The 26,560-nt window shown below is 52.3% G+C and overlaps 1 protein-coding gene across 3 annotated transcripts in view; it reads right to left on the reverse strand.

Moving 5' to 3' along the window:
• Positions 1-26,560, reverse strand: part of ADCK1 (aarF domain containing kinase 1) — a 101,523-nt gene that overhangs the window by 44,587 nt on the left and 30,376 nt on the right. For 2 of the 3 annotated variants that reach the window (XM_079126010.1, XM_079126009.1), the window contains exon 3: positions 18,742-18,945. In XM_079126010.1, the coding sequence (XP_078982136.1) occupies positions 18,742-18,945 (204 nt within the window). Of the gene's footprint in view, positions 1-7,634; positions 7,811-18,741; positions 18,946-26,560 lie in introns of those variants that run through there. The other variant, XM_079126011.1, reaches the window with a different exon arrangement.

Here is a 26,560-nt window from a genome sequence, read left to right on the forward strand (position 1 = left end):
CTCTTCTGGTTGGACACGATGTAGAGTTACACAGATTGTGTGATCATATATGCACTTAGGGTAAAAATGTCCGACTCATTCTACTCTGCTTCCTACTCCCAAAACCCCTCTCCCCCTTCACTCCCCTCTAATACAAAGTACCTCTATTCGCCCCTAGCCCCTCCTTTTTGTGAATTAGCATCGCATATCAGAGAGAACATTCAGTCTTTAGTTTTTTGAGATTGGCTTATTTCACATAGCATGATTTACCAACAAAGGCCATAATTTCATTCTTCTTTATGGCTGAGTAATATTCCATTATGTATATGTGCCACAAATTCCTTATCCATTCATCTGTTAAAGGGAACCTAGGTTGGTTCCACAATTTAGCTATTATAATTTGAGAGCTGCTATGAACATCGATGTGGCTTCATCACTGCAGTATGCTGATTTTAAGACCTTTGGGCATAAACTGAGGAGCAGGATAGCTGGGTCAAGTGGTGGTTCCAAGTTTTCTGAGGAATCCCCATACTGCTTTCCAGAGCGGCTGCACCAATTTGCATTCCCACCAGCAATGTATGAGTGAACCTTTTTCCCCACATCCTAACCAACATTTATCGTTGCTTGTGTTCTTGATAATTAGAATGGCAATTTTTTAAAGACTCCTCCCTTTGAGAAGTGGAGTGACCTGGAATTAATGACCACCCCTAACAACCAGCACATGGAGGACGGAGCAGCATATGACTTCCAAGACCAGTTGTAAAAGGCCTGCGATGTCCTCCTCCCCCACCCACTTGGTTTTTTGCTGGGTAGGGGGACAATTTGCCATGTCATAGGAACACTCAAGTGTCCTGGGAAGAGGTCCTGTGGTAAGACACCAAGACTTCCCAGCCACGGTGAGCCACCAACCCTCCATCCCCAGACAGGCCCCCATAGGACCAGCCCTGGCCAACATCCTGACCGCAGCCTCCTGAGACACCAGGTGTGTGCTCAGTGTTAGGTTAGGAACACATAGGGAATGGGAAGAGCAGTCCTCCGGGTGGGGAAGGGGGCGTCTGGGAGGGCGTGTCCAGAGGAGATGGCATGCAGTGGCAGGCTGAGAGGGAGCTGCACCCTCTGCAGGTGTGCACCATCCATTTGGCTGGGGGCCCAGGTAGAGAGGAGGATTCTCCCCTGCCTGCTTGCCCCTCCCTCTGCCTCTGCCTCTCTCCTGGAATCAGGGCGCTCCCTCCTGCCCTGGACATCAGATCTCCAGGCTCTCCAGCCCTGGGACTCCAGGACAACCCCAGCAGGCCCCAGGGCCCTCAAGTCTTCCCACAGAAGGAAAAGTACACCATCAGCTTCCCTGGCCCTGAGGCTCCCAGATGTGGGCTGAGACCTGCTGCCAGAACCTGGGGTCTCCAGGCACAGACAGCCTGTGGTGGGGCTCCCAGCCTCTGCCACCCTGTGAGCCGACTCCTCTCAAGACTCCTCTCATGTATCTTCATCTACCTGTTGGTTCTGTCTCTCTGGAGAACCCTGACTAATACACTGAGCCAGAACCATCCAATAAGCCACCCCAAATGCCTGACCCACAAAACTGTAAGATAACAAGTGTCTGTTGTTTCAAGCCTCTAAATGTTGGGGGGTAATGTGTTACACAGCAATAGCAAAGTCACACCCCACAAGCACACCCACACCAGACATGGCGGATCCATCATGGCTTCCGCTCTGGCTGAAAACAGGAGTCTCGCGGTCTCTCTCAACAGGGTCCCAGGCAGCCACAAACTTTTGAGCAGAGTTAACACATGAAATGAGGCCAATTTCCCATTCCTTAGCCTAAGCCGATCAGTCAGCAAATCTCTACCTGCCACAGGCCTGCTATGTGGCAGAAACCATGTTTAGGACGTGGGCCAACAACACTGCGCCTGTAGCCATGAGACCTCAGAAGGGAACAGCCTCTCCGAAGAACACACCAGTGCTTTAGCAGGGCCTGCTGGACAGAGGCTCCCTGCCACTAATGCTTCACCCAACCCTGAAAAGAACATGCACAAGGTCCAAAGAGGGGACCTTATGTGTGGCACAGACACTGGTGATCAGGAAGGAAGTCTCTCTCCCCCTCCACTTAACAGCTGCGCGGCCTCAAGGTGGGAATGCCCCGCTCGGCTTCCCACTCAGAGCAATGCGTTATAATAAAAATAACGACGCGCAGACCCTGGCTTCTGTGGAGCCTGTGTTCTCTCTGGGGTGCTGAGGATCAAACTGACGGTTCTGCAGAACCATTAGCTGCTGCTACTGCTGAGCCGGGAAGAACGTGGAAGGCCAGTGGCAGAACCTGAGGCCACCTCAGAAATTAAGAGAATGTTCCCAAGTTCCTGGAAAGAGGCCGGCACAACGCTCAACCCGTACCAGTGGCACAGTCACTGTCTGCCTGGCTCTGCCAAGGGCATCACAGGTCAGACCAACCTCTGTCCACCCATGGGATGGTGACAGGCAGCCGACAGGTCGAGGAGCCAGGAGCCAGCACACTCTGGGGGCCGCGAGCTGCTCCCGGGACACGCACAGCAGCCCTCCAGCTACCAGGCCCGAGAGGCAGCAAAGCATGCCGACCTGGGGCAAGCACTAGTCAGACGGCCCAGGCTCGATCCTAGCTCCGGGGGCGCCAGTTTAGGCAAGTCGCCTAAGCCCTCTGTACCTTAGTTTCCTCATCTATAAAATGGTTATTTTAATATTAACTTCAAAGGGTCGCCACATGAACCACACACAGGGGGTGTAGAACAGCACTCACTGTAGACCCCAGTACTTGCAGTAAGAGAAGAGGGTAGCCCATCCAGTGCCTCCAGCAAAGAGGGCAGAACGGGCAGTGCCAGCCTCGGTCCTGCTCCACGGGAAACACCACCCACATCTGCCCTGAGACACGGCCTCCTAACTGGCCAGCCAGCTGCACACCTATCCCTGCCCCCACCAGGTGATGGTGTCACTTCTGTCTGCCTAAACTATTTTGCCAGGGCCAAAGTCCCCGACATGACCTGTGGGGTCTAGCCTGCCTACCTCTTCTGCCCACATCCTTTCTCTGTCCCAAGCAGATGGCCTCTGTCAGCTCCCAGGGCCCCTCTCCCTACCTACCCACTGCAGGGCCTTTGCAGGTTCTGTCCCCTCTCCCTGAAGGCTCCCCTCCCACAACCCATCCCAGCTCTACTGCTGCCTCCTCTGAGAAGCCTCCCCAGAGTACCTTCTGGAAGCTCATGTCTCCTCTTTAAGAACAGTGACCACAGCTGCACCCTCAACCCCAGTCGTATCTGCTCAGGGCCCCCACCCCCCTTGACTACAGACTTCTGGTTTTGCTCAGCAGTATATCTGACACACCTGACAGATACTTGGTGCTCAGTACTTCCTAACAGGGGAATGGAGCTAAGGTTAGATTCTCCCTGTCCTCATCATGGAGAGAGGACTTTGGGCCTTCCCGCTGACCCAGGGTGCTGAAACACCTCCCAGAAGCAGCTATGGTTCCTTCAAGGCCACCAACAGGGCCTCCTGGGTCCGGGGCACCATGACAGCTGTGGGTGGAGGGATTCGAGGGAAACGCTGTGATAATAATGATTAATAAAAAGCAGATAAACACCCAGTGTGGCTGGCCAGCATGGGAAGCCATCCATTAGAGCTGTCATTCATTAGTGGTGGGGGAGGGGGCAGTCCAACCAGATCTCAGCTTAAGCAAACCTTCTGTAAATTGTAGGCTGCAGGCACTGACATTTGATAAATTATCCTTCATAATCCACCGTTGCCTGTCATAAATCTAATCTTTCAACGTTCCCCATCTTAATAACTCCTGCGGCCTCACAGGGTGACGTGTTTATGTCCCTGCCTGTGACAGAGATCTCTGGGGTAAAAGAGACCAGAGATCCTAGATAGAGGAGTATAAAGCCAGAGACCCTCAGTCAGGGCCCAGCCTGGGCAGGTGTCTCCTGATGATCAGAGAACAAGGCAATGAGTCCTCCTTGGAGCCACAGAGTGCTCAGGAAGGTTAATAGCTCACACTCTATCACAGGACAAAGAGGCAGCACAGGAAACTAGACCAGGCACCAGGAAGCTGAGCTCCCCACCTCCAGGGCAAGCCCCGCTGTGTAAGGACTCGCCAGCCCTCCCTGAATCAGAAACAGGTGGTACTGGGAATGTCAGGACGTCTCTGCTCCTCAGGACTGTGTCAACCCCGGGCCATGCCTTAATTCTGCACGGTGTTGGTGTCTCTCCGCACTCTGAGGTTCTTCCCAGCTCTCCTGAGGTCAGCTGGAACGGACGTCACTGCGCCCATTTCCAGAGAACACAATGGCTAAGTCACATCCGTTGACTTGCCCAACAAACATTTGCTGAGTGACTCACATGTGCGGGTCCTGTGCTCAGCATGGGGGACTCGATGCCGACTGAGTCCAAACTGGGCACAGCCACCACCCTCTGGAGTCACTCCTGGGACGTGAAATGAAGTGGGGCAGTCAGGAATCATCAAACAATCAAAGCAAAAGGCCCAGCAGCCGTTCTTCTAAGTGCTGGGGAGGAAGTGGTGCCCTGGAGCCAGTGCTCGGCTCCTCTGAGGAGTCGGGGCGCAAGCTGAAGAAGGGAAGCAAGAGGCTTCCACGCGGAGGGAGCGGAATTAGGGAACCACAGATCAGGGGATGAGGCACAGTGAAGGCGAGAGCCAGGAGCCCGACGGCGGGCAGCTCCCAGTCCAGAACCCAGGCGGACCCGGCTCTCCAGCCTTCCCTGGGAAGGGTCCTCAGCTACGGCTCCTGCCCACTGAATTCTAAAACCCAGCAGGTCACCCTCAACAAAACCCCAAAGGCCTTCCAACTACCTTCAGATGTCCCTCCACCCAAAACCGGAGGGAGAGAGAAAATGAAGCACAGCATCCTTTGCGTATGGCCGCCCCAAACACAGCATCCTTTGTGTGTGACCACCCCATTTGCTGTCAGGACCGGCTTCCTTGGCTTTCGGAAGTAGCAAGTGCCACAAGGCAGATGAGGCTAAGATCGGCTCCAGCCTCAGAGCCCAAGGAAAGAGAGTGGCAGTACAAAGCCCTAGCATGTTGCACCCACTGAGGAGTCTCCCGGGTTCACTTTGCCTGTGACAGCAGCAGTGCCCAGGAACTTCTTCAAAGGACAGCAAACCCAGATGCCATGGATTGACTGAGAAGACAAAGTCCACACACTACTGGTGTCCCCAGAAAAACAGAGCGGTGGTTAAGAACAGCAGCTCAGATGAGCCACCCTGTCTGCCCAGAGTAAGCAGGTTTACCAGGACACAGCAACCCCACTCACTGACACGCAGTCCACGCTGCTCGTGCACCAAAGTGGAACTGAGCGGTTGCCACCACCCATGTGTGACCTGCAAAACCTAAAATATTCACTAACTGGCCCTGTTAGTAAATGGCCCACCAAAGAAGTCTGTGTCCGGATCCCCAATGGCTATGAACGTTACATGGCAAAAAAGAGATTTTGTGGGTGTGATAAAGTTAAGGATCTCAAGATTGGGGAGCAGCCCGGATCACCCAGCTTGGCCCAATGTAACTATGGGTCCTTCTAAAAGGGAGGCAGGGGGCTAGAATTAGAGACCATGACAGAAGCAGAGGTGAGAGGCTGGGATGGAGATCGGGAGGAGCTACATTGCTGGACCAGATTGGAGGAAGGGCCCAGGAGCCAAGGAACATGGCAGCCTCTAGAAGTTGGAAACAGCAGGGAAGGTTCTACCCTGGAGTCCCCAAAGGGATGCCACCGGGTCAACACCTTATCTTGAGGACTTCTGACCTGCAGGATGCTAACATAATAAATACGTGTTGATTGAAGCTGCTAAACTGGTGGTCATTAGTCACTGCAGCAATAGGAATCTTCAACAGGCTCTTTACAGGCAGTTTGCTGACCCCCGATACTGAGCTCACACCCTAAGGATAAGTCAATCCTTGGTCTCTGGTCATATTTCCCAGGGCAAGGGTAGAACTGGAAAGTCTGGGCACAAGATGAGGGGAACACAGACCAAACATGAACCCCCAAATGGGGGACCTGGAGTGGGGTACCTCACAGCTTGTCTGTCATGGCAGGTGACAACACCAAGGACCAGTCCACTTCCCCTCCCTTGGCAAGAGGTCCTTTGCTCCCTCTGCTCCCTGGCTCCCTCAAGGAGACTGCTCCTTCCCGGCCCCCAGGCCAAATGCTAGAACCGCATGGCTGAAGTCATTGTCCTCCCTTTCCAAGGAGCTCATTTCCTCTGCAGCTTTGCACGGAATCACCAGTCCTCCCTTCAAAGTCCACCAAGGGGAGAGCTGTGGGACAAAGAGACTTGTTTCGCGATGACTTTGCAGCCGGCTGGCAGGAGCTGCCTGGCTTCCACACACCTGGCCTCAGGCAACACACCTCAAGGGTCTCGCTCCCTCGGCGTGCTGCTGCCTCTCAGAACTTAAATATCTGGAATCTGGGGACATCAGGCTCTTGGGCCTCTTACTGTTGAACCTCAAAGTGCTCAGCCCTGCACATACCCACTGGCCTTCTCTGACCACCCTTCCCGCTTCCACTCTGGGCAGGGACAACTGTGCACACCCCAGCACTGCAGAAGAGCCCTGCCCCAACTGCCAGCAGGATGACCTGCCAGCATCCCCCACTGTCCCCTTCAGTTCGGGGTAGTGCTGAGGTCCCCACTGTGCATGTCACAAACCTGGGTGTGGATCATGGCACCTCCCTCTCCCTCAGCATCCCCACCTAAGGCCTCCGGAGTCCTGCTGATTCAGTCTCCAAAATCCACCCACCCACTCCTGTCCGTTGTCCCAACCTTGGTCCAACTATCGTCATCTCTTGCCTGGATGACAATGAGAGCCACCTTGCTGGTCTTCCATGAGCTCCATTCACGTCCCCCCACCTCCCCGGCCAGCTGCTGCAGATAGCACTGCACGCCCCTCTGCAGAGCCCGTCCATGGCTGCCAACCTCGGCTCTCCTTAAGGTGCTCAGCTCACCTCCCAGCCCCTGCCCTGCACACCCACCCCTTTTCTGTCTCTGGTCAGACCTTTCCCACCCCAAGACCATGCACTCTCCATTCTCTCTGTCCCATGCTCCTGTCCCTCAACCAAGCTCCAGACTCAGTCACCACTTCCTCAGAAAGGCTGCCCTCACCCCCTCATTCCACCAGCACTCTGAATTTCTCTTGTGGCATTTATGCAAGAGTTTTATTTATTTTTTCTGGTTACTCACTGAACAGCTAACTGTTCACGCCCCACAACCAGATCAAGAGCTCCCTCCAGCTGCCTGTCCACCCACATAACCCAGGGCCACACAACCAAAGTTCCAGAAGCATCTGAAGAGCCAGTAAGTGAACAAACAAATGAGGGCATTCAGCAGGGAGAACAGCCAGAGAGTCCCACACCCTGTGCCCTGCCTGTGGGACACCCAAGCCACACAGGCCCGGCAGTTGTCCCACCCAAGGCCTGGGGGACGCGGTCCTCTCTCGTCTCACCCAAGGTTCAGACACCTTCCTAGGAGGACCCTCCACCTGCCAGGTGACCTCCTCGGTCTGCCTCACTCATCCATTCAGGTTGCTCTGCCCACCCAGAGGCCCTCCCAGGCCTCCCTGCCCCTCTCCTCTTCACCAGAGCCATGTCCTGCTCATGTCCCACCTCCTCCATTAGGCCCTAACTCACCCTCCGCAATCCCACTGGCGACCCAGGAACACTGGACACTGCAGCCCAACCCTGGGACAGTGTCCCCTGGGCTGCACCATCTTCTTGTCCTGACCTCTCACTGGGCCCACCAGCCACATGTCACGTGCCCAGACTTCAGCTCTCAGAGACAGCAGGACTGTGGCAGGGAGGCAGAAAGATCGCCAACTGGGCGGCCCACGCTGTCCCCTCCTCTGACTCCCTGGCCCTTTGCCTGCTGGGGGAAGATTGGTGCAGCCTGGTACAGGGGACAGGGCTGGTCCCAACTCACCACCAAGCAGTTGGGTGACCTTAAGGAAGTCACTTTCCCTTTCCTGGGTCTTAACGTCTCACTTGTAAAAGGAGCGACAGGGAACTCACTCACCTGATTCTACGATCCTATGACACTCACCTTCCGTCCTGGGCTCCTCGTGCCCAAGGCCCATGCCAGCATGAGTCTGCACGCATGCTCACATGCAAAAACACCCAAACTCAAACAAGCACCTGCCGGGGGTGAGCGCGTGGTCAGCGCTGGCGTTTGTTCACGTCAGACAGCCAGGCCGGAGACCCCATCTCCACCCACCCATCCGTTCTCCTGGGGACTTCGCCAACACACACCACCTGGCTCAGCGGGGACAGGGAGAGGCCCTCGGAAACCAGTGCAGTCACCCCACCAAGCCCAGCCCCAGGCAGCCTGCAGGACACTCCCCCTCCCCGGGGAGGGACAGGAGGCTGTGGGTACCATTCAAGGAGAGACAAGGGCCCTGCAACCCCTCTGGCGGTGCCAGGGGCACAGGGGCAGCCGCTCCTTCAAGGGCAGCAACCGTGGCATCAGTCTTCTAGCTGTGGCCTCTGGACTCACTGCCCAGCCTGGCTCTGAGCTCCAGGCAGATGGTGAGGGGAGAGAAACCAGCCCTGCCCAGCTCGGGGAGATAGCTAACAAGGCTCCATCGGCTTCCGTGTAGCACAGCTGCATCAGGCCCTCTGAGGGTTTGCATCTGGAACATTCCCCAAAGGCCCATGTGTTGAAGGCGTGGTGCCCAGTGCAGCCATCATCAGAGGTGGGCCCTGGGAAGTGACCAGATCTCGAGGGTTCTGACCTTGTCAGTGGATTGATCCATGATGGGTTCAGAGCTGATGGCTTTATCAGGAGGCAGTGGAAACCTTCAGAGGCAGGACCTCATTGGAGGAAGAACAGCACTAGGGGCAGACCCTAGATCTTGTCACCAGCCTGTCTCATTCTCCCTGCTTCCTGGCCACCAGGAGGTGAGCAGCTCTGCTCTACCACACCTGCCTGCAGGATGTTCAGCCTCACCACAAAGCCCACAGCCTCTGAAGTCATGAACCAAGATAAACCTTTCCTCCTTTAAGTTGTCTTCTTCAGGTATTTTATCATAGTGACAGAAAGCTGACCAATACAGGGCCCCTCCATCCATCCATCCTGCCCTGTTGTCTAACTTGGCCTAAAGTGTCTGTGTCAGCCACAGGACTGTGTAAACACACACACACACACACACACACACACCTTAACTGACTTGACTCTACTCAGGAGACCTGGGCCTGTGGTGACTTCCTAGAGCTCACCGCATCAAGGCCCAAACCCTATGGCCCACTTTAATGGCCACCTCTTCAGGACCAGCAGCTGTGCAGCAGGAGGGTAGAGATTAGAGTTCACGTCATCATTCTGCTTCTTCTTAGCCACGTGACTGTGGCCATTACTTAAGCTCTCGGTTCTCTGCTGCCTCATGTAGAAAACACGGATGGAAGGCAGGGTGAGGGGTGGGGGACAGACTATGCCACCTAATACATCTGACTTGAGCTGTCAATCAGAGTCCCAATATGTAATGTAACCAAATGAGGCTGGGGGGCAGGGCCAGTCAGCAGCAGCTGGTTCTAGAGGGAAAAAACTGTATGAAGGTGACCTGCAGAGACAAGTAAAGAGGAAAGAAGAGTCCAGGAAGAACGCCCCGAAGCCCGACTCTAACCCCAGCTCAGATTCATGTCTACCCCAAACCTCAGCATATAAAATAAGGCCTGTGCATGAGATGGGATTAGCCAAGATCAGATGGGGTCATACTGGAACCAGGTGAGCCCTAACTCCAGTGACAAGTGTCCTTATAAGAAGGTCATGTGGCTCAGTGGTAGGGCACTGGCCTAGCACGTGTGAGGCACTGGATTCGATTATCAGCACCACATAAAAATAAGTAGATAAAATAAAGGTACTGTGTCCATCTACAACTAAGGAAAAATTAAAAAAAAAAAAAAAGAAAGAAAGAAAGGTCATGTGGCAAAAGAGGTTGAGATTCAAGTGATGCAGCTACGAGCCAAGGAGCTCCAAAGATGGCCAGTGGTCACCAGAAGTTAGGAAGAGGCAAGAACAGCTCCTCCCGGAGCCTTGAAAGGGAGCATGGCTCTGTCAACACCTGCATCTCGGACTTCCAGACTCCAGAATGGGGAGAGAGTAAGTCCGTGTTTCAAGTCAGCCACCTACAAGCCACCCACCCTGGGACAACAACACAGATGTCCACTCTCAGAGCAGCCACTGCGGCCAGAGGGATCATGAAAGGGGGTACTGGGGTTCGCCTACCGTGGAACAGGTGCCTGCCCCAAAACAACACCCTAGAGGGACCTTGAGGGACGCACTTAGGAAAACATGGCTTCCCCAAAGTCCACGGGAAACCACGAGTTCCCCGGGGAGAGGGGATGACTGCTCGCGGCCCTCACGGCCAGCCTGACTTCCAGGGCTGCCCTCTGGGTCCAAGCACTACTATTACCATGACTCAAATTGGAGTAATGAGTGTAGCCATCGCCCGAAACATTTTATCACTTCTCTGGGTGTGGGAACATTCAAAATCCTATCTCAGCTCTTTTGAAATATATAATAAATTATTATTAAATATATAATAAATTACTGTTAACTATCGTCACCCACCGTGCTCAACACCACTAGGACTTATTCCTTCTGGCTGTAATTTTGCACCCATTAGCCGACCTACCAACCTCTCGCCTCTCACGTCCTCCCGGCACCTGTGCCAGACCCTGCAGCTGCCCTTCTACTGCTTCTAGCTTCCACATGCGTGAGAACACATAGCACTCATCTTTCTGTGCCTGGTTTATTTCCCTTAATACTATGATCTCCAGTTCCATCCATGTTGCTGCAAATGGCAGCATTTCATTCTTTTTTATTGCCAGATAATATTCCTTCGTGTATATGTACCACAGTTTCTTGATCCATTCATCCACTGACGGGCACTTAGATGGCCTCCATCTCTTGGCCACTGTGAATGGTGCTACATAAACCACGAGAGGGCAGATCTCTCTTCCTTGGGATAAATACCCAGTAGTGGGACTGTTGAGTCATATGGTGGTCCTAATTCCAGTTTTTTGAGGAACATCCGTACATTAGTACGGAAAAAAGTACTTCCCAGTACTTGTTATAGAGAGTTCCACATCCTTACCAGGACTTGCAATTTTTTGTCTTTTGGATACTAGCCATTCTAACTGGGGTCAGATGATAGCTCACTGTGATTTTGATTTGCATTTTCCTGATGATCAGTGATACTGAATTTTTTCATATACCTACTGGCCATTTGTCTATGTTCTTTTGAGAAATGTCTATTCAGAAAATTTGCCTATTTCTTAATCAAATTATTTGGGTTTTTGTTGTTTGTTGTTTTTGTTCTACTACTGAATTCCTTATATATCTGGATACCAATCCCTTGTTGGATGGACAGGTTTGCAAATATTTTCTCCCAATCTGTAGATTATTTCTTTAATCTGATTGTTTTCTTTGCTGTACAGAAGATTTTTGGTTTGATACAATCCTATTTGTCTATTTTTTATCTGTTGTCTTGCTTTTGAGTTATTTTTTTAAAATCTTTGTGTAGACCAAGGTCTGAAAGCATTTCTAGACGGCTTATATCTTTCCATCCTCAACAGAGGCCTAATGAAGTAAAGGTTCTTTGACCATTCCTGTCTACAGTAAGGAAACCAAGGCTCAGAAAGAGCGCCCCATTCACCCAGGGTGACAAAGTCATGGTGGCATTTGGAATTTAAGCAAGACCCTGACTCCAAGCCTGTTTTTTTAACCTGTTTGCAATACTGCCTAAGAAATGGTCCCTTTGCCCCTTCTAGATCTGCACACTGGTCTTGCTCTCAGCATGTGTTTTAGAGAACCCCAGGCAGACCCTCGCACAGCCCTCCACAGAACAACAGAAGCAGGAACAGAGGCAGAGCAGACACCCTGAGGACTCCAGGCCCCTTCATGACCCTGGGCCTCAGCCAGGAAGTCCTGTGTCAGAAGGAGTGTCGGTTCAGGCAGCAATCCGCTGTTGACTTCCTTTAGTGCACAGGCCCAGGGTAGTGCCCTGAGGAGACCCCAAGATAAGTGGGAGGAGAACTGAGGTGACCAGATGGCTAGGCTGAGCTAGATGACCCCACTCTAGATTCAGGAGATTCATGAGAGGTGAGCAAAGGCTTCCAGAGGACAGAGGCATTCAATTCAATTCAACAACATTACTAACACCTACTCCATACCAAGCCCACGTCAGGACCCGTGGGATTCAGGATGCGGAAGTGACCAACCATGAGCATCAAATAACTGCATAAGAGCTATGACAGGAGCAGGAAGCGTCCTGGGGCAGCACAAAAGAGCCATTCATCCTGACCCAGTGCATGAGAAGACCCGGCAGGAAAATGTCACTCTCAACTGTACCTCAGTTTCCCACCTAAAAGATGAGGTTCGTAATAAGTGCTTAGATCCACATGAAATCTTTGAAACAGTGGTCGACTCCTGGCAGGTGTTCATTTGTGTGCGTGTGTGTGCACACATGCATGCGTGTGTGTGTGTGTTCGTGTGTGCACACGTGCATGATTAGACCTGGAGGTTAAAGAATGAGAAAGAGTCCCAGTAAGTAAAATGGGGAAGCGAGGACAGTGGGAAGCGAGAAAGACCTGGGGAGTACATGGGATTGAAGGAGGGACCCGTGGGCGGCCAGGCTGGAGCTGGCTGAAAAGCAGGAAAGGCCAAGAGGCGTGGGGAAGCGGGAGCAGCCCCTGCTCGGCTCCCTGTGGGGATTTAGTCCACAGACAGGAGCAACCGGGCCGAGCCGAGGAAGATTCCTCTGGAAGTTTCAGGACAGTGGACGGAACGTGGTCTCCACAGAGGAGACCTCGCAGGTGGGACGGGAGCACAGCCTGTGGAAGGGCAGCGGTCCAGGGTGGAGGCCAGGCCAGGCACTGGGAGAAGGACCAGCCGGGGCCGCCACGGCCGCTGCCTTGCCTCTCCCCAGTGACTAATGGCAGGCCATCCGTCCTGGGTGACATCAGTGCTTCCTGCCATCCATCTCCCACTCGTTAAATTACCATTTTATGGCCCAAATCTCTCCATATAATTGATAAAAATCTCCTTTTGATGTTCGGCATTACTGGGGGGGGGAATGTTTTTTATTCTTCATTATGTTTTTAATATAAATGTATTTTTTATTGAGATCTGCTGGGAAGGCAGGATGAGGACAAGCAGGAGGGGGCGACCTCCCTCCCTGCCCCCACCGCCCTCCCCATACTCAGCTTCACGGCCACCAGATCCTTATGTTCCATCCCAGCACTCCCACTCGGTGGCCTTTTTGGGCATGGGCTGGGGAGACAGAAAAGCTAGACACCGGGACAAAAGGACTGTGCTCAGGGCCAAGAGAAGCCAATCTAAGGACACTGACACCCACAAGGTGAGCCTCATGGTGGCTCAGGCCGGTGAAGGGCCAGCGGATCCAGAGCACCAGAGGGCAGGGACCCCCAGGGCTCGCAGGACCTGCACAGAGGATGCACTTGATAAATGAACCTTACGTAAGTGAAAAGGCAGAGAGGCTCTGCCAGCCTCCGGCCCACAGGGGCAGGGGACCCACAGAGCCCAACCACTGGCCTAGCCTCCGTCTACCCAGGACACATTCACCCACCCCCACAGACGTGGCTCGACCAGGACACTGTGAGGGAAGCAGTCTGGCTGCCACCTTGCTCATGAGGAGGGCTGGGGAAGGATCCTGAACACAGCACAGCCACCAACTCCACGGCCCTGGGTACCCGCGGCTCCCGTGGGTCCTCCCGTCAGCAGCCAGACCTCTGCCTCCACCACGTCAATCAGCCCAGCACAAACATCAGAGCCCCTAACCCACAGGAGATGCTGCCCAGGGGCCTGGGAGACTGCAGTGACCAACACTGACAGCTGCCAGCAGGCCCCCAAGGTGGGGCAAGTACACAGAAGCCCAGGCTGCTCCCTAGGCAGCTGTGGGGGTTCCGATAGCAAGGAAGGGGCTGGGCAGTGGGTAGAACACCAGGGACTGGTTAGGAAAAGAATGAGAAAGAGGAGTTCTAGCAAAATACCAGATGGGACAGAGAAGCATTCCAAATATCAGAAAACCTGGTTCGAGACCCAATTCTATACTTACAAGCCCCTCAAGGCCCAAGCTGCTTGCTCACATAAAGTCCCCAGCGTAACACAGAAATGCTAACATTTGCTGGCCATTTATCTGCACCAGTGTTACGGTTTGGGTACGCAGTATCCCCGAAGCTCATGCGTGAGACAATGCGGGAAGGTTCAGAGGTACAAGGATGAGATCGTGATAAATGTGACCTCATCAGTGGATTGATCCATTTGACAGATTAATAACTTGAAAGCATTATGGTGCTGGGTGGTGACAACAGGCAGGCAGGGTGTGACCGGAGGAAACAGGTCACTGGGACATACCTTTGGGGGTTATATCTTGTGCCTGGTGATCTGCTCTCTCTGCTTGCTGGTTGCCATGAACTGAGAAGCACTCCTTGGCCACGGCCTTCCACCATGATGTTCTGCCTCACTGGACCCAGAGCAACGGAGCTGACCAACCGTGGACTGAACCTCTGAAACCATGAGCCCGAAACTCCAGTTTGTTCTTGTTGGTATTTTGGTCACAGTATGAAAAGCTAAAATAACCAGGTATGTTCTAAGTGCTCCACCTGCATCAATTCTTTTCTTCCCCAGAGCAAGCCCACCTGGCAGATACTATCATTACCCCATTTTACACATGAGGAAACTGAGGCACAGAGAGGATAACTAACATGCCCAAGATCACAAAGCTAATAAAACAATAGGCAGGTTGGCTCCAGTTCCTCTGAAGAGACTGGAAAAGGTGGCGGTCCTACATTCATGGGAATGCACCCACTGATCTAAGGACCCCCAAATAGGTTCCTCCATCTAGAGGGTCCACCACCTCCCAATAGTGCTACCCTAGAGACCAAGCCTTTAACACACAGGCCTTTGGGGGATACTGTCCAAACCATAGCACTAATCAACAGCCTCAAGGCTTAGGCCTTTGCTTGTGCCATTCAGAGTGGAGAGATGTCACCTGGGCTGCTCAAATCATGCCCAAGAGTAAAAAGAACTAGAGTCTTAGCCACCTGGTGAGGACTCCCCTCTGCGGGAAAGGGCCCCTCTCCACACCCCTTGGTGACTCTCAGGCTCAGGCGCCATCTTCTGGCCAAGGCAAGCACTGCACTTGGACCCACAATCTCAAGGGCAGTCAGAACCAGACTATCCCCAACCCAGTCCAGAAACCAGGTTGCTTTTGAGGTAGCGGAAATGAGTCAACCTCCTGGGGAAGCAGAATATCTTGGGTCTCACCCTGTTGCTTGTTCCTGCCCCTCATGTAGCCAAGCGGTCCTAGCACCTCTCTGCTAAGCTGATCCCTCCACAAGGATGGTGCCCTTTGCCTGCCCTCTGCTCTCAACTAGTGGTGCCAGCTGATGGCCAGAGGTGTGGACTGATCTGGAACCAAGGATAATTGTGGGCTCCAGGGTCCATCTCATCCCTCACCCTCACAGTGGGGACACACTCAGGGCCAGTCCTATCTAATTGGAACAGGAACTGGTCTGAGGACACTAGTGACCCTCTTTGGATGAGAAGAGTCTCCAGAGGCACCAGGACTGACAGTCAAGTCAGAGGGTACTATCCTTGCGCTTCTCTCTAGCCACCCACCCCTCCCCTACAGTCTGAGATTCAGGAGCACGAAGGCAGCCTTTGAACTTGGGAACCCCGGAGCCTAACCAAAGACTGGGACCCAGAAAGATGGCAATGCATGGAAGGCTGAAACCCAGCTTCCGTGGGAGGGCCTGTGGCCAGCATGGCACCCAGGGGTGAGGGCTGCTCTCTGAGAAGAGTCGTGGGAGGGGCTGGAGGAGGGGGGAAGTGAGATGTGAGTGACTCTCCTCCGCCCTCACGCCCCCACTCTCGCCTACCCGGCTTCCCACACAGCCCTTTTCCCCTCCCTCCACCCACGAGCTAGAAAGTGTGTCACCAGGGAACAAATGCCATCTTCCCAGGAGGGAGTGGGGGAGACTTTGATGTGCGCCTGTGGGGGCTGTGGCAAGAAACCAGAGGTTTCTGAGCTTCCCAAAAGCAAGGGACACCCCCTCAGAACCGTGACCTCGACAGCCTCCCTTTCTCAGAAGGTTCCAGATAAACTGGGGCAAGAGCCACATGGCCACCTCACTCAGGACTCCTTGGCTAGAGGAGGCTGGAGAAGAGGTCCTGAAGATACAGATGACTTCCAACCCCGAACGTCCTCCAGCCAGCTGAGCGGGCCCAACCATAACCACGGACACACCAAACTTTTCACCTCACTCTGCCCTGGCTGGGAAGGAGCCGCTCCCTGTGCTGGCCCCACGGGCTCCCAGAGTCTACCAAGGGTTAATCTCCTGCTGCCTTCCCCTCTTTCACATCCACCCCCACCACTGCCACATGCCAGTGATAGTACACTTCACGCTGTTATTACAGTGACTTGTTTAATTTTAATTTGGGGGTGAATCTCATGCTGTTGGAAGCTGGAGGCCAACAGTCTTTGTGAAAAGCAAAGGTGCTCTTGGACTGGCACCAGGCTCTGCCTGGGACCTGTGTCAGGGGTCTCTCCACAGCTTGCAGCCTGACCCCCCTGCCTCCAGTCCTAAGTCAAATTTGCCTTTCATTCAATCTCTCTCCCTTTGGAGGAAAAGCTCCTCAGTACAAGGGAGTTCCAGAGGTCTCCATGATGGCCCTAGGCATGATCTGAGCGCCTACAGAGTCAGTAACGAGGGCTCCCTCCAGGCCATCACTGAGGAACGCAGCGTCTCGGGCTGGAGACTGGGTGGCTGGTGCCAGCTCCACAATCAGGGACTGATAGGGCCAGTTCCCTGTAGATCAGCAAAAATGGAACAACTGGTCTCTATCAAACTTGGGCCCCTATCCTCTGCTCTGCCCTGAGTAGCCTGAGGAAGCTATCATTCATCCATTGACTCGTTAAACAAACACTGCCGCCTACTTTAGACCTCACTGTTGTGTGGCTACAGACCCAAGGTAAGAGAACCATCAAGGTCTTTATCTCCAAAGATGTTCTGACATCCAGTGGAACCACCTAGGTTCGGGTAACCAAGCAGCCGCTGGCATGAGTTGGGGGGTGGTGGGCAACGTTCTGGAGAGCCTAACGTGACCGGTCGAGGGAGAAAACTTCACAGAAGAGTGGAGTTTGACCAGGAAACCAGCACCTAGCACCCAGCCCCGCATTTGCCAGATGGATAGACAGAGGGCTATGCCCTGGAATCACTGGACGAATACAGAGGACGGAGTAAAGACGTTCCAGGCAGAGGGCAGACCACAAACAGGCACCGAGGGCTAAGGGTGCACAGAGAGGAGCCGCAGTGACCAGCGCCAGGGAAATAGCCACAATTACAGCAGGACCCGATACTAGCTGAGCACCTGCTCCACCCGGGGGGCTGTACAGAGTCCCTCCCATACCTTAGCCCCCTAGTCCTCACTATCACCCTAGGAGGTGGGCACTGTGGTGAGATTTAGGTGCCAACATGTATAATCTGGGCTGGGTCCAAAGTCTTGGCTTCAGAGCACAAATGCCAGCCTCCAGCACCCTCTGCCCCCCTGAGTTATAGTCATGGCACAGCAAGGAGGCAGAGACTGGAAGGTTGCACCTTGAAAGCCCTGCAGAGCATTTTATTTCAAGGGCCCCTGGAAGTATCACAGGTCACAGACTGATCTCAGGAAAGGCATCCAATGCAAAAGGCTCGACTCTAAGATGATTTTGTTTGGAGAACACTAGAAGACCTGAATTCCCTAAGAGAATTTCAGATAGTAGGGAAGGGAAAAGGCGTTTCAGTAGAGATCTCCGAGGGACCCTCAGATCATAGCACGTGATTGCTAAAGCTGGGCCCGACCCACTGCTCAGCCACCTGCAGATGGCTGCTCATTCCCTCCCCGTCCCCAGAGGCAGCGACCAGAACAAGTTCAGTGAGGGTCCATGCAACAGTGTCCAATTTGGCACAAAAAAACACCCTGGAGGTTACTGGCATGAGTGGGAAAGGCTGCTCAGAGTGACCAGGGCTGTTGTACAAAGGGACCTTCTCTCTTTTCTCTGTCACTCCAGGGCCCCAAATGAAGATGAGGAGTTGAAATTGGAGGAGGAAGGTCTTAGCATATATAGGGAAGCACTTCTTACAGTCAGAGAACACTGATAATAGAACAGGACACCATGGGTGACATGGAAGAGAGGGGCTTCCTACCATGGGGGGTAATCAAGCAAAGGCTGGATGAGTGCTTACCGGAGACATTCCAGAAAAGCCAAAGCACTGGACTGTGGAGAGCTCATGGAGCACAAAAGCAGCATGCTAGGACCACTAGCAGTGCGCTTGGACCCTTGACTCTACTCCCGAAGCCTCCAGTCTTCGTTGGCAAAATGGAATTAGTAACAGTATCCACTGCATGTTTGCTGTGAGGATTAGTAAGATGAGGCACGGACACAGCACCGTTGTGGGAATGCCATAAGCCCGCAGAAGTCGATAGAAATTACTAGGTTGAACCATGGCTCATAACAGGTCGCAGCCAAAACAATATGGGCATTTCTTAACTCTAACCGACATCTTTTACTGAGGGCCACTGGGTTCCTTCCAACCTCTCTCATCTGAGCACTGAACGTTTCCATGACATTCGATTCTGCATCAGTGGTGGAACCCCAGTGCCTGGACCCAGGCAGCAAGACTCTGCCAAGACCTGTCCCGAAGCACACAGTCCCGGAGCCCTCCCGCCTGGCGGGGTGGGTACCTCCTTGCCCAGGTCCTCGCGGATGACCTGGCGGACCTCTTGCATGCTGCTCTGCGGGGCCTGGCTGTGCAGCACCTTCAGCGTGCTGGTGTACTCCTCTGGCAGCAGGTAGTCCAGGGCCCCCAGGTGCTGGCCCACCTTGATGAAGGTGCCCCGGTTGGCACAGCAGAGCTCACAGAGACGCCTGGCAGAGCGGAGGTGCACCTGTGGGGAGACAGACAGGGGCCAGAGAGGTGTGAGCGCAGGCTGTTCTCTGAAAATCATTCCCCTCTCCCGACCGCCGGGCCTGAACACCTTCCCTTGGTCCCAGTGCTAAGGCAGGTGCACCTGGGGCCTGCACTTGCACATGGCCTCAAGGTGCCAAGCTCCTCTTCATCAAAACGGACCCGGTCTGAGTCACACTAACTAGAAATCAGTGTTCAAGGCTTTTGGCGGGGTTTTGGGTTTGGCTTTGGGGAGGGTATGGTCTGAGATGGAACCCAGGGCCTCATACATGCTAGGTAAGCAATCCACTGAGCAATATCCCAGCCCCATTCAAGGCTAACCTACTAATGGTTCAGCTAGCGTATGCCAAGTTCATGTATGTGCCACTCATCCCTCAGACATTCTAATGATACTTCCTGTTTGTTTGGCTCTCTACGGATGGTCAGACATATCCTACCTCTAATCCTCAGGACGGCTTTGGAAGGCAGTGTTGCTATCTTCTAAGATGAGAAACTCAATTGCCTTGTTTATAAAGTATGAACGGATGTCAAAGGAAAGGCTACAAAACACTCCAAATCTGCGGCTTTTTTAATGTAGCAAACTTTAGCGGGGATTCCTATTTCCAGGGGGAATAATAGCGCTGGGGGCGTGAGGCATGAGACACAGGCAGGGGGCAGGCCGTCCAGGCTGCAGGACCTTCGCTTGCGTCCTGATTCTCATCACCCCAGGCTGTGCATCCCAGTCACCATGCCCGCCCAGATGCGGGGCTGGGAATTCTGAGGGTCCTGATGGCAGAACGACGGCCTGAGGCAGGATGGGGCCACGGGTACATACAGAAGGCAAGGTAGCCCAGCATCCCAGAGGGACCAGGTACCACCTGCACCAACGAAGTCAAGAGAGAGTCAACATCGAGCGTGAACTTGCACTCTCAAGCACCAGGAAGCAGGCTGGCACAATTAACACGTTTCAGGGCGCTAAAACCAGGGGAAGAGTTAGATAACCGCTTATAACAAAGATGGAGGAAGTGTCCAAAGGTCCTGTGCAATTAGTTGCCAAGTGAACCCACAGGAAAGCTAAGAACACTAAGCCCTGAGCACCCTCAGCCCAGCACCAGGGGCGCCCACCTCCCCACAGCAGACTCCAGGCATCAGCAGCCACCCTTAGGCCCTCAGGGGTCCGTCCACTTCAGGCTCTGCTGGACATCCCTGTGTCCCACTCCAACCCATTCTGGGGCAACCATGAGTACACACAGCCAGTCCCTCTGGGCAGAGCCCTCCGGCCTTGATGAGGACACTCAGTTCAATCTGTACCAGTGAGAGTCTCTTTTCCCTGGCAGGAGGAAAAATGGAAATAATGTTCTAATTGAGAGAAAAAGAGCAGGAGCACCTCTTGGAGATCAGAGGGTTGAGGGACACTGTCTCAAGGACTGGAGACTGGGGACAAAGCCAGCCAGTGTCAGGTGGCAGAAGGTCATGTAGAGCTGGGTGGAGTCAGGGCCATGGCAGGTCAAAGCTGTAGTACTAAGGAGGTGACAAAGGTCAAACCACATGGTCATGCTGTGGCCAGGCATCTCTCTGCAGTCAGTACAAGGGTTCAGGCCCCTTTGCACAACTTTTTGCAGTTGAAATAATTGGCCTCTGACTCCAACCCCGCAGAGAGGAACTGCACAACCAACAGCAGAACAGGCAGAGCCAGAAAGGCGGGCACGCCTCTCCATCCAGAGCCACCAGAACCCGGGTCCACCAGCTGCTTCCCAGCAACACTGCCCCGGCTTGCCACTTCACCCCCAGAGGGGCACTGAACCCCATGTCCAGCTGTTCTGGAGCTGGGCAGCGGGCACACTGAAAGGGAACAGAGGATGGGAAGGGGGTGAGGACACATCCTGCTCTCCATCACACACTCATGGGAGACTCACGTGGGCCCAGACCCTGCCCTCAGGCATCTGGGGACCTCAGAGGGCCACTCACACAAAAGAGAACACCACAGCAGCAGGTATTAGACAGAGCTCAGGACAAGGCACAGTGGGAACTCACAGATGAAAGAAACCAGAGAGCTACGAGTAGACACTCAGTCTCCCAGGGAGGGGTGATGTGGGGCAAGAGGGTGCTGGTTACGAATCGACAGATGCTTCTCGATTTATGATGGGATTTGAGGTTGAAAACGCATTTCATACCCCTGGCCTACTGAATGTCACAGCTTAGCAACAGTGCATCATAGAGCAAGGGTTATTACCCTGTGATCACTGACTGACAGGGCGACACAGCTCACTGCCACCACCCAGCATCCAGAGGGAGGATCCTGGTAGCAATCACTAGTCCAGAAAAGTCAAACTTCCAAGGATGGTTTCTACTGAAGATGTATCACTTTTGCATCATCATAAAGTCAAAGAATCCTAAGTTGACCCACTGTACATGGGTCCTGTCTGTCCTGCTCTCAGCTCTGCATCCATTCTTCTTTGCTCTCTGTGATACTAAAGCTGAACCCTGGGTCATAGCCTTTATCATTAAGGGATCCTGAGGGAGACTGTGAGACCATAGCAAGCACAGTGGTCCCCTTACTGTTCCAATTTGCTGCTCCAGCAGAGACAGGTAGCCAACAGGGACAGCGCCCACTCCAGGGCCTCACAGACCAGCGCGGCCCACACCTCCATGACCAACTTAGGCCCAACCCTCCAGTGAGAGTCCTGGCCGCCCCTACAGATGAGCTCAGCCCACGCCCTCCAAGAAGTCTCTCTGCCACCCAGCAGGCTACTGCCTTGGACCACCTCTGGCTCAGGCCTGCACCACATCCCACCACTAGCGTCCCAGAGCAGCCCCGATGCTCCATCAGCCAACTCCCAGCCTCGAGGGTGAGAAGAGCTCGGTGGATGTGTTCGCACGTGTTCACGATCCCCCGGCCCCAGAAGGAGCAGCTGCTTTAAGTGCTTGCCACTTGTGTACCAGCAGAGTCTCCTTCTACACCTTGCAGGAGTTGACCACCTTTTACTAGTTAATAATTCTTTATCTTAAATTCTTCCTATACAAATTACGGGTGTGACTGGGCCCTGGCTGATAGAGAGTTGGCCCCTGAAATTGAATTTGAATAGATTAAGATGAAAAGGGAAAGCACTTCAGCCAGAGCAACAGAAGCAAAGGCACAGAGGTGTGTGTGTGTGTGTGTGTGTGTGTTGCTGATAACCCTGCTCCACTATTTTCTTCAGATTGGACTCACATCTACACTTGTCTCTGCCACAGGAGTCACCTGCCCAGCCCTCGCAAAAGCAAAGTGAGTTGGGGTTCTGCTGCCTCTCATCTGCGACACGAACCAGCTAAGTGGAACTAAGTGGGGTGCCTCTGGGCACAAAGTGATGGTCATCTTCAAGACAATACAGGGAGCCCTCCCAGGTCCCCCAAGCCCAGGAAGGTGGTCCACCCCTGGCTCACCAGTCACCTGCCATATCAGCTCTTGGGGACAAAGGCCAAGTGTGTCTGCTGCATACACTGCATACTCAGGGTAAGCTGTGCAGGTGCCATAAATGTAGACGGATGACAATGGTTCGTATGTTCACAAAGCCATCATCCATGAAACTGAGTCAGCAGCATGACTGCAAATGACAGCCACACTTCCATCAAAGTCACCTTTGACCTGCTTCTAACACACACATACACAGCTGAGAAATGCTGCCACTCACCAAAAACTGGAAATAGTCTTTTAAAGTCAAATGCTGACTAAGAGAGCAGACTCTCTGCTCTCCAGGGTTCCTTCCCTGCTCCAGTTCCCCTGTCCTTGAGGATCAGAAGCCAGGCCCATTCAGACATCCAGGAGACCACCGACTTAGAGCAAACTCCCCCTCTCAGTGTTCACCCACGTCACCTGCCACCAGAGGCCCAAGCCTGCTGGCAGCAGGAAATACAGAGGAATCTCACGATTCTCCAGTCACAGGATCCTTTTCCCAGCCCTGCAAGTGTGCTTGATGAAACAAAGCAAGCTATCTAGAATCTCCCGAACTGGGTCCCACTCAATCTGGTGCTAACCACACACATCCCTGGCCACATACACAGGCACGAGCACCATGAGAGACATGCACATGAAAGAGAGTTAATTTCTAACAGCACTATCCAACGGAACTTGTTGCAGGAATGGAAATGTTCTGTATCTCTACTGTCCAATACAGTTGCACCTATAAGCTATAAGGCTCAGATATAAGTGGTGGAGGTGATTTTTGTTTTTAAATCTGTCCACTATCTCTGTAACAAAGATCTTATGATGTGTTTTTAAAAATGAAGAAATAACATCAAAGTTCACTGACTTCCCCAAGGTCCCACAGCCATAAATGATGAAACCATGATATTAAGGTTTGGATATGAGGTATCCTCCAAAAGCTTCTGTTAATATAGGAATAGTCAGAGGTAAAATGAATGGATTATGAGGGCTATGACCCTATCAGTTCGTCCTACTTTGAATAGGCTGACTGGGTGGTAACTGTAGGGATGTGGGGCATGGCTGAAGGAGTTGGGTCACTGGGGGGCATGCCCTAGAGTTGTTCTTCCCTACAGCCCCTTCCACCCTCTTTGCTTCCTGACCACCATGGACTGAGCAGCTTTCCTCCACTGGGTCCTTCCCCCATGATGCACTGCCTCATCTTGGGCTCAGAGCAATTGAAGAGGCTGTCTATGGACTGAGACCTCAGAAACTGTGAACCCCAAATAAACTTTTCCTCCACTAGGTTCTCCTTGTTGGGTATTCTGATCACAGCAACACAAAGGTAACTAAAACACATGGTGTTTCCAAACCTCAATCTGTCAGATATGGGGCCCTGTGCACTAGGTCACACGTGCCAGGAAACAAGCATTACTGAAGTTTCTCTTGTACGAGGCATTGTCAGGAGCTGAGAAGAAACAGCCCTGGTCTTCACATGACAGGAGCTTACAACGTAGACTGAGCAATGACATGCCCATAAAACCAAAGTTACCAAGAGTAGGCAGTAAGGCCGCTGCCCAATCACACTCAGTGTGTGATATATGCTGGATGGTCACCAGGCTAAGCACAGGGAGGCCATGGCAACCGAAACAAGTGTAGACCATTTGAAAGGCCAATGTAAGCTGCAGATGGTCTTAAGTCAAACAGGAGGAATCATATAACGATTAAAAGCACTGGCTTTGGAATCAGAAAGACTTGGGTTCAAATCCTATTTTGATACTTACTTGTTATGGTTTGGATGTGAGGTGTCCCCCAAAAGCTCACGTGTGAGACAATGCAAGAAGGTTCAGAGGAGAAATGATCGGGTTGTAAGAATCTTGACCCAATCAGTGAATTAATCCTCTGATCCGGATTAACTGAGTGGTAACTGAAGTGGTAGGGTGTGGCTGGAGGAGGGGGGAATTGGGGCTTGGCTTTGGGTCTATATTTGCATCTGGCAAGTGGAGTCTCTCTCTCTCTTTGCTTCCTGATCTGTGAGCAGCTTCCCTCTGCCACACACTCTGCCATGATGTTCAGCCTCACCTTGAGCCCCAAGGAATGGAGCCAGCCTTCTATGGATTAAGATATCTGAAACTGTGAGCCTCCAAATAAACTTTTCCTCCCCTATAATTGTTCTGATCCGGTCATTTAGTCACAGCAGCAGGAAAAAACTGACTAAAACACTTGTCAATTACTTGTCAAAGTTAATGAACTTTGGAACCTCGGTTTCCTCATCAGTAAAAGAGGGATAATAATTATACTCTTCATTATGATGGTTAAATGAAGTAATGCATTAAAAAAGAACCTAGTGCAGGGTCCAGCACATAATCAGTGCTCAATAAATGAATGGAAAGAGAAAAGGGAGGAGGGATCAATCTTCCCAGAAAAATGAAATCAAAAACTTTTTTTAAAAAAACCCTCCAGGCCCATCTATTCCACTGGATTGGGTATAACAAGTCTGGACCACAATCTAATAAGGAGAAGCAATAGCTAATTTTATGAACTATCATCTCAAATGCAAAGTACCAGTGTATGAGAAATGCAAACAACAACAAAGCATTAATTTACACACACAGACTTTAGGTTCTCATCTACAAATATCTTCCTATTTTCCCTGCTACCCTGCCGCCAGCCGCCCATCTGCTCCCTGGACTCCAGGGCTGCCTCTGCCCAGCACCGGACTTTGCTGGTTGACTGGGTGTGTCTGCAGCACACCCTCACTGACAGCCCCCACATCCACCTTCCACCCTGTCACACTATCCTAGAAACAGCTGGAGAGTCCCCCTGTCTAGCTCCAACCTCCTTTTCACTCCAAGCTCAATAACTTGCTTTATGATTATTTCATTACCAGTAACCTTGCTGCAATGAATTTTATCTGCCTCATATTAATTAAAAGCATTGTCATCAGAGTGGTTTGTGACTTGAGAGGGAGACAATGAATAGCTAATAAGATTAACTCGGTGTTGATTAGTTATTGATTTGGCCAGATAGAGCAACAGCCCAAGGAAGACAACTCTTTCCTTGTGTGTGAAGCCCCCTAATTTGGCAGAATATACCAACATCAGACTGGACCCACAGTCTCCCTGCCAGAGGGGGCAATATCTCCAGTAAGGTTCAGGGGTGTTGTGAGACAGAGAAAATAGACACACACACACACACACACACACACACACACACACACACACACGTCCCTCACAAATGGGAAGGAAAAGGGAGATGAAACATCCCAAACAGACCTTTGCTTAATTCTTCTAGTCAAACACTGAAGTCTCAAAGGACTGAAGTGTTAACAGCAGAATCTCTGGGTTGCAAACTTACTCTTTCTTCTTTATAGATTTTTACATATTTTCCAAGTTTCTTAGAACTAGTGTATGTCAATAATGAGGAAGGATTTTCTTTTTAATCCACCCTTTCTTCAGAATCTTCTGGAAATGGAAAAGTCCTACTGTGGGTTTTTTGTTTGTTTGTTTGTTTGTTTGTTTGTTTTTGGGGGGGTGTACAGGAGTCTACCCTGCAGACTGAAAGGAATCAGGCAGCATGTGCCCTCTCTGGGAGGATGCGAAGTCCGCTGTGTGTGTGCCATCATGAAAGTAAGAACTGTGTCTCCTCCCCCACCCCCAAGAAGGCAGGTCAGGGTTTCTTCCAGGGTCTTTTATGGTTGTTACTGCTCGCTTTAAGTTGTCCTTTAGGCGATGTCTGGTTTAGACGTAAGGTGTTCCCCAAAAGCTCCTGTTGATCCAGGAGTGTCCAGAGGTGAACGGTTAGAAGAGCTCTGTGATCTAATCAGCTTGTCCTAGTTTGAATGGACTGACTGGGTGGTAGCTAGGCAGGCGGGGTATGGCTGGAGGAGGTGGGTCACCTGGGGCATGCCCTGAAATGGTTCATTTACCCAAGACCCCTTCCCCTATCTCTGCTTCCTGACCACCTCCTCCCACCACCCCACCCTGCCACGAGTTGAGCAGCTTTCCTGGGCCCTTCCCCATAAAGTGCTGCCTCACCTCGGGCCCAGAGCAATGGAGTCCACCATCTATGGATGGAGACTTCTGAAACCATGAGCCCCAAATAAACTTCTCCAAATTGTTCTTTGTTCAGGTACTTTGGTCATAGTGAGGAAAAGCTAACTGAAACAGTCAATAAAGTAAAATGCATCATGTTTTGGGACAAAGAAACAAGTTGC

Source organism: Sciurus vulgaris (genome assembly GCF_902686455.1).
Source record: "Sciurus vulgaris genome assembly, chromosome: 2".
Classification (NCBI taxonomy): Eukaryota; Metazoa; Chordata; class Mammalia; order Rodentia; family Sciuridae; genus Sciurus; species Sciurus vulgaris.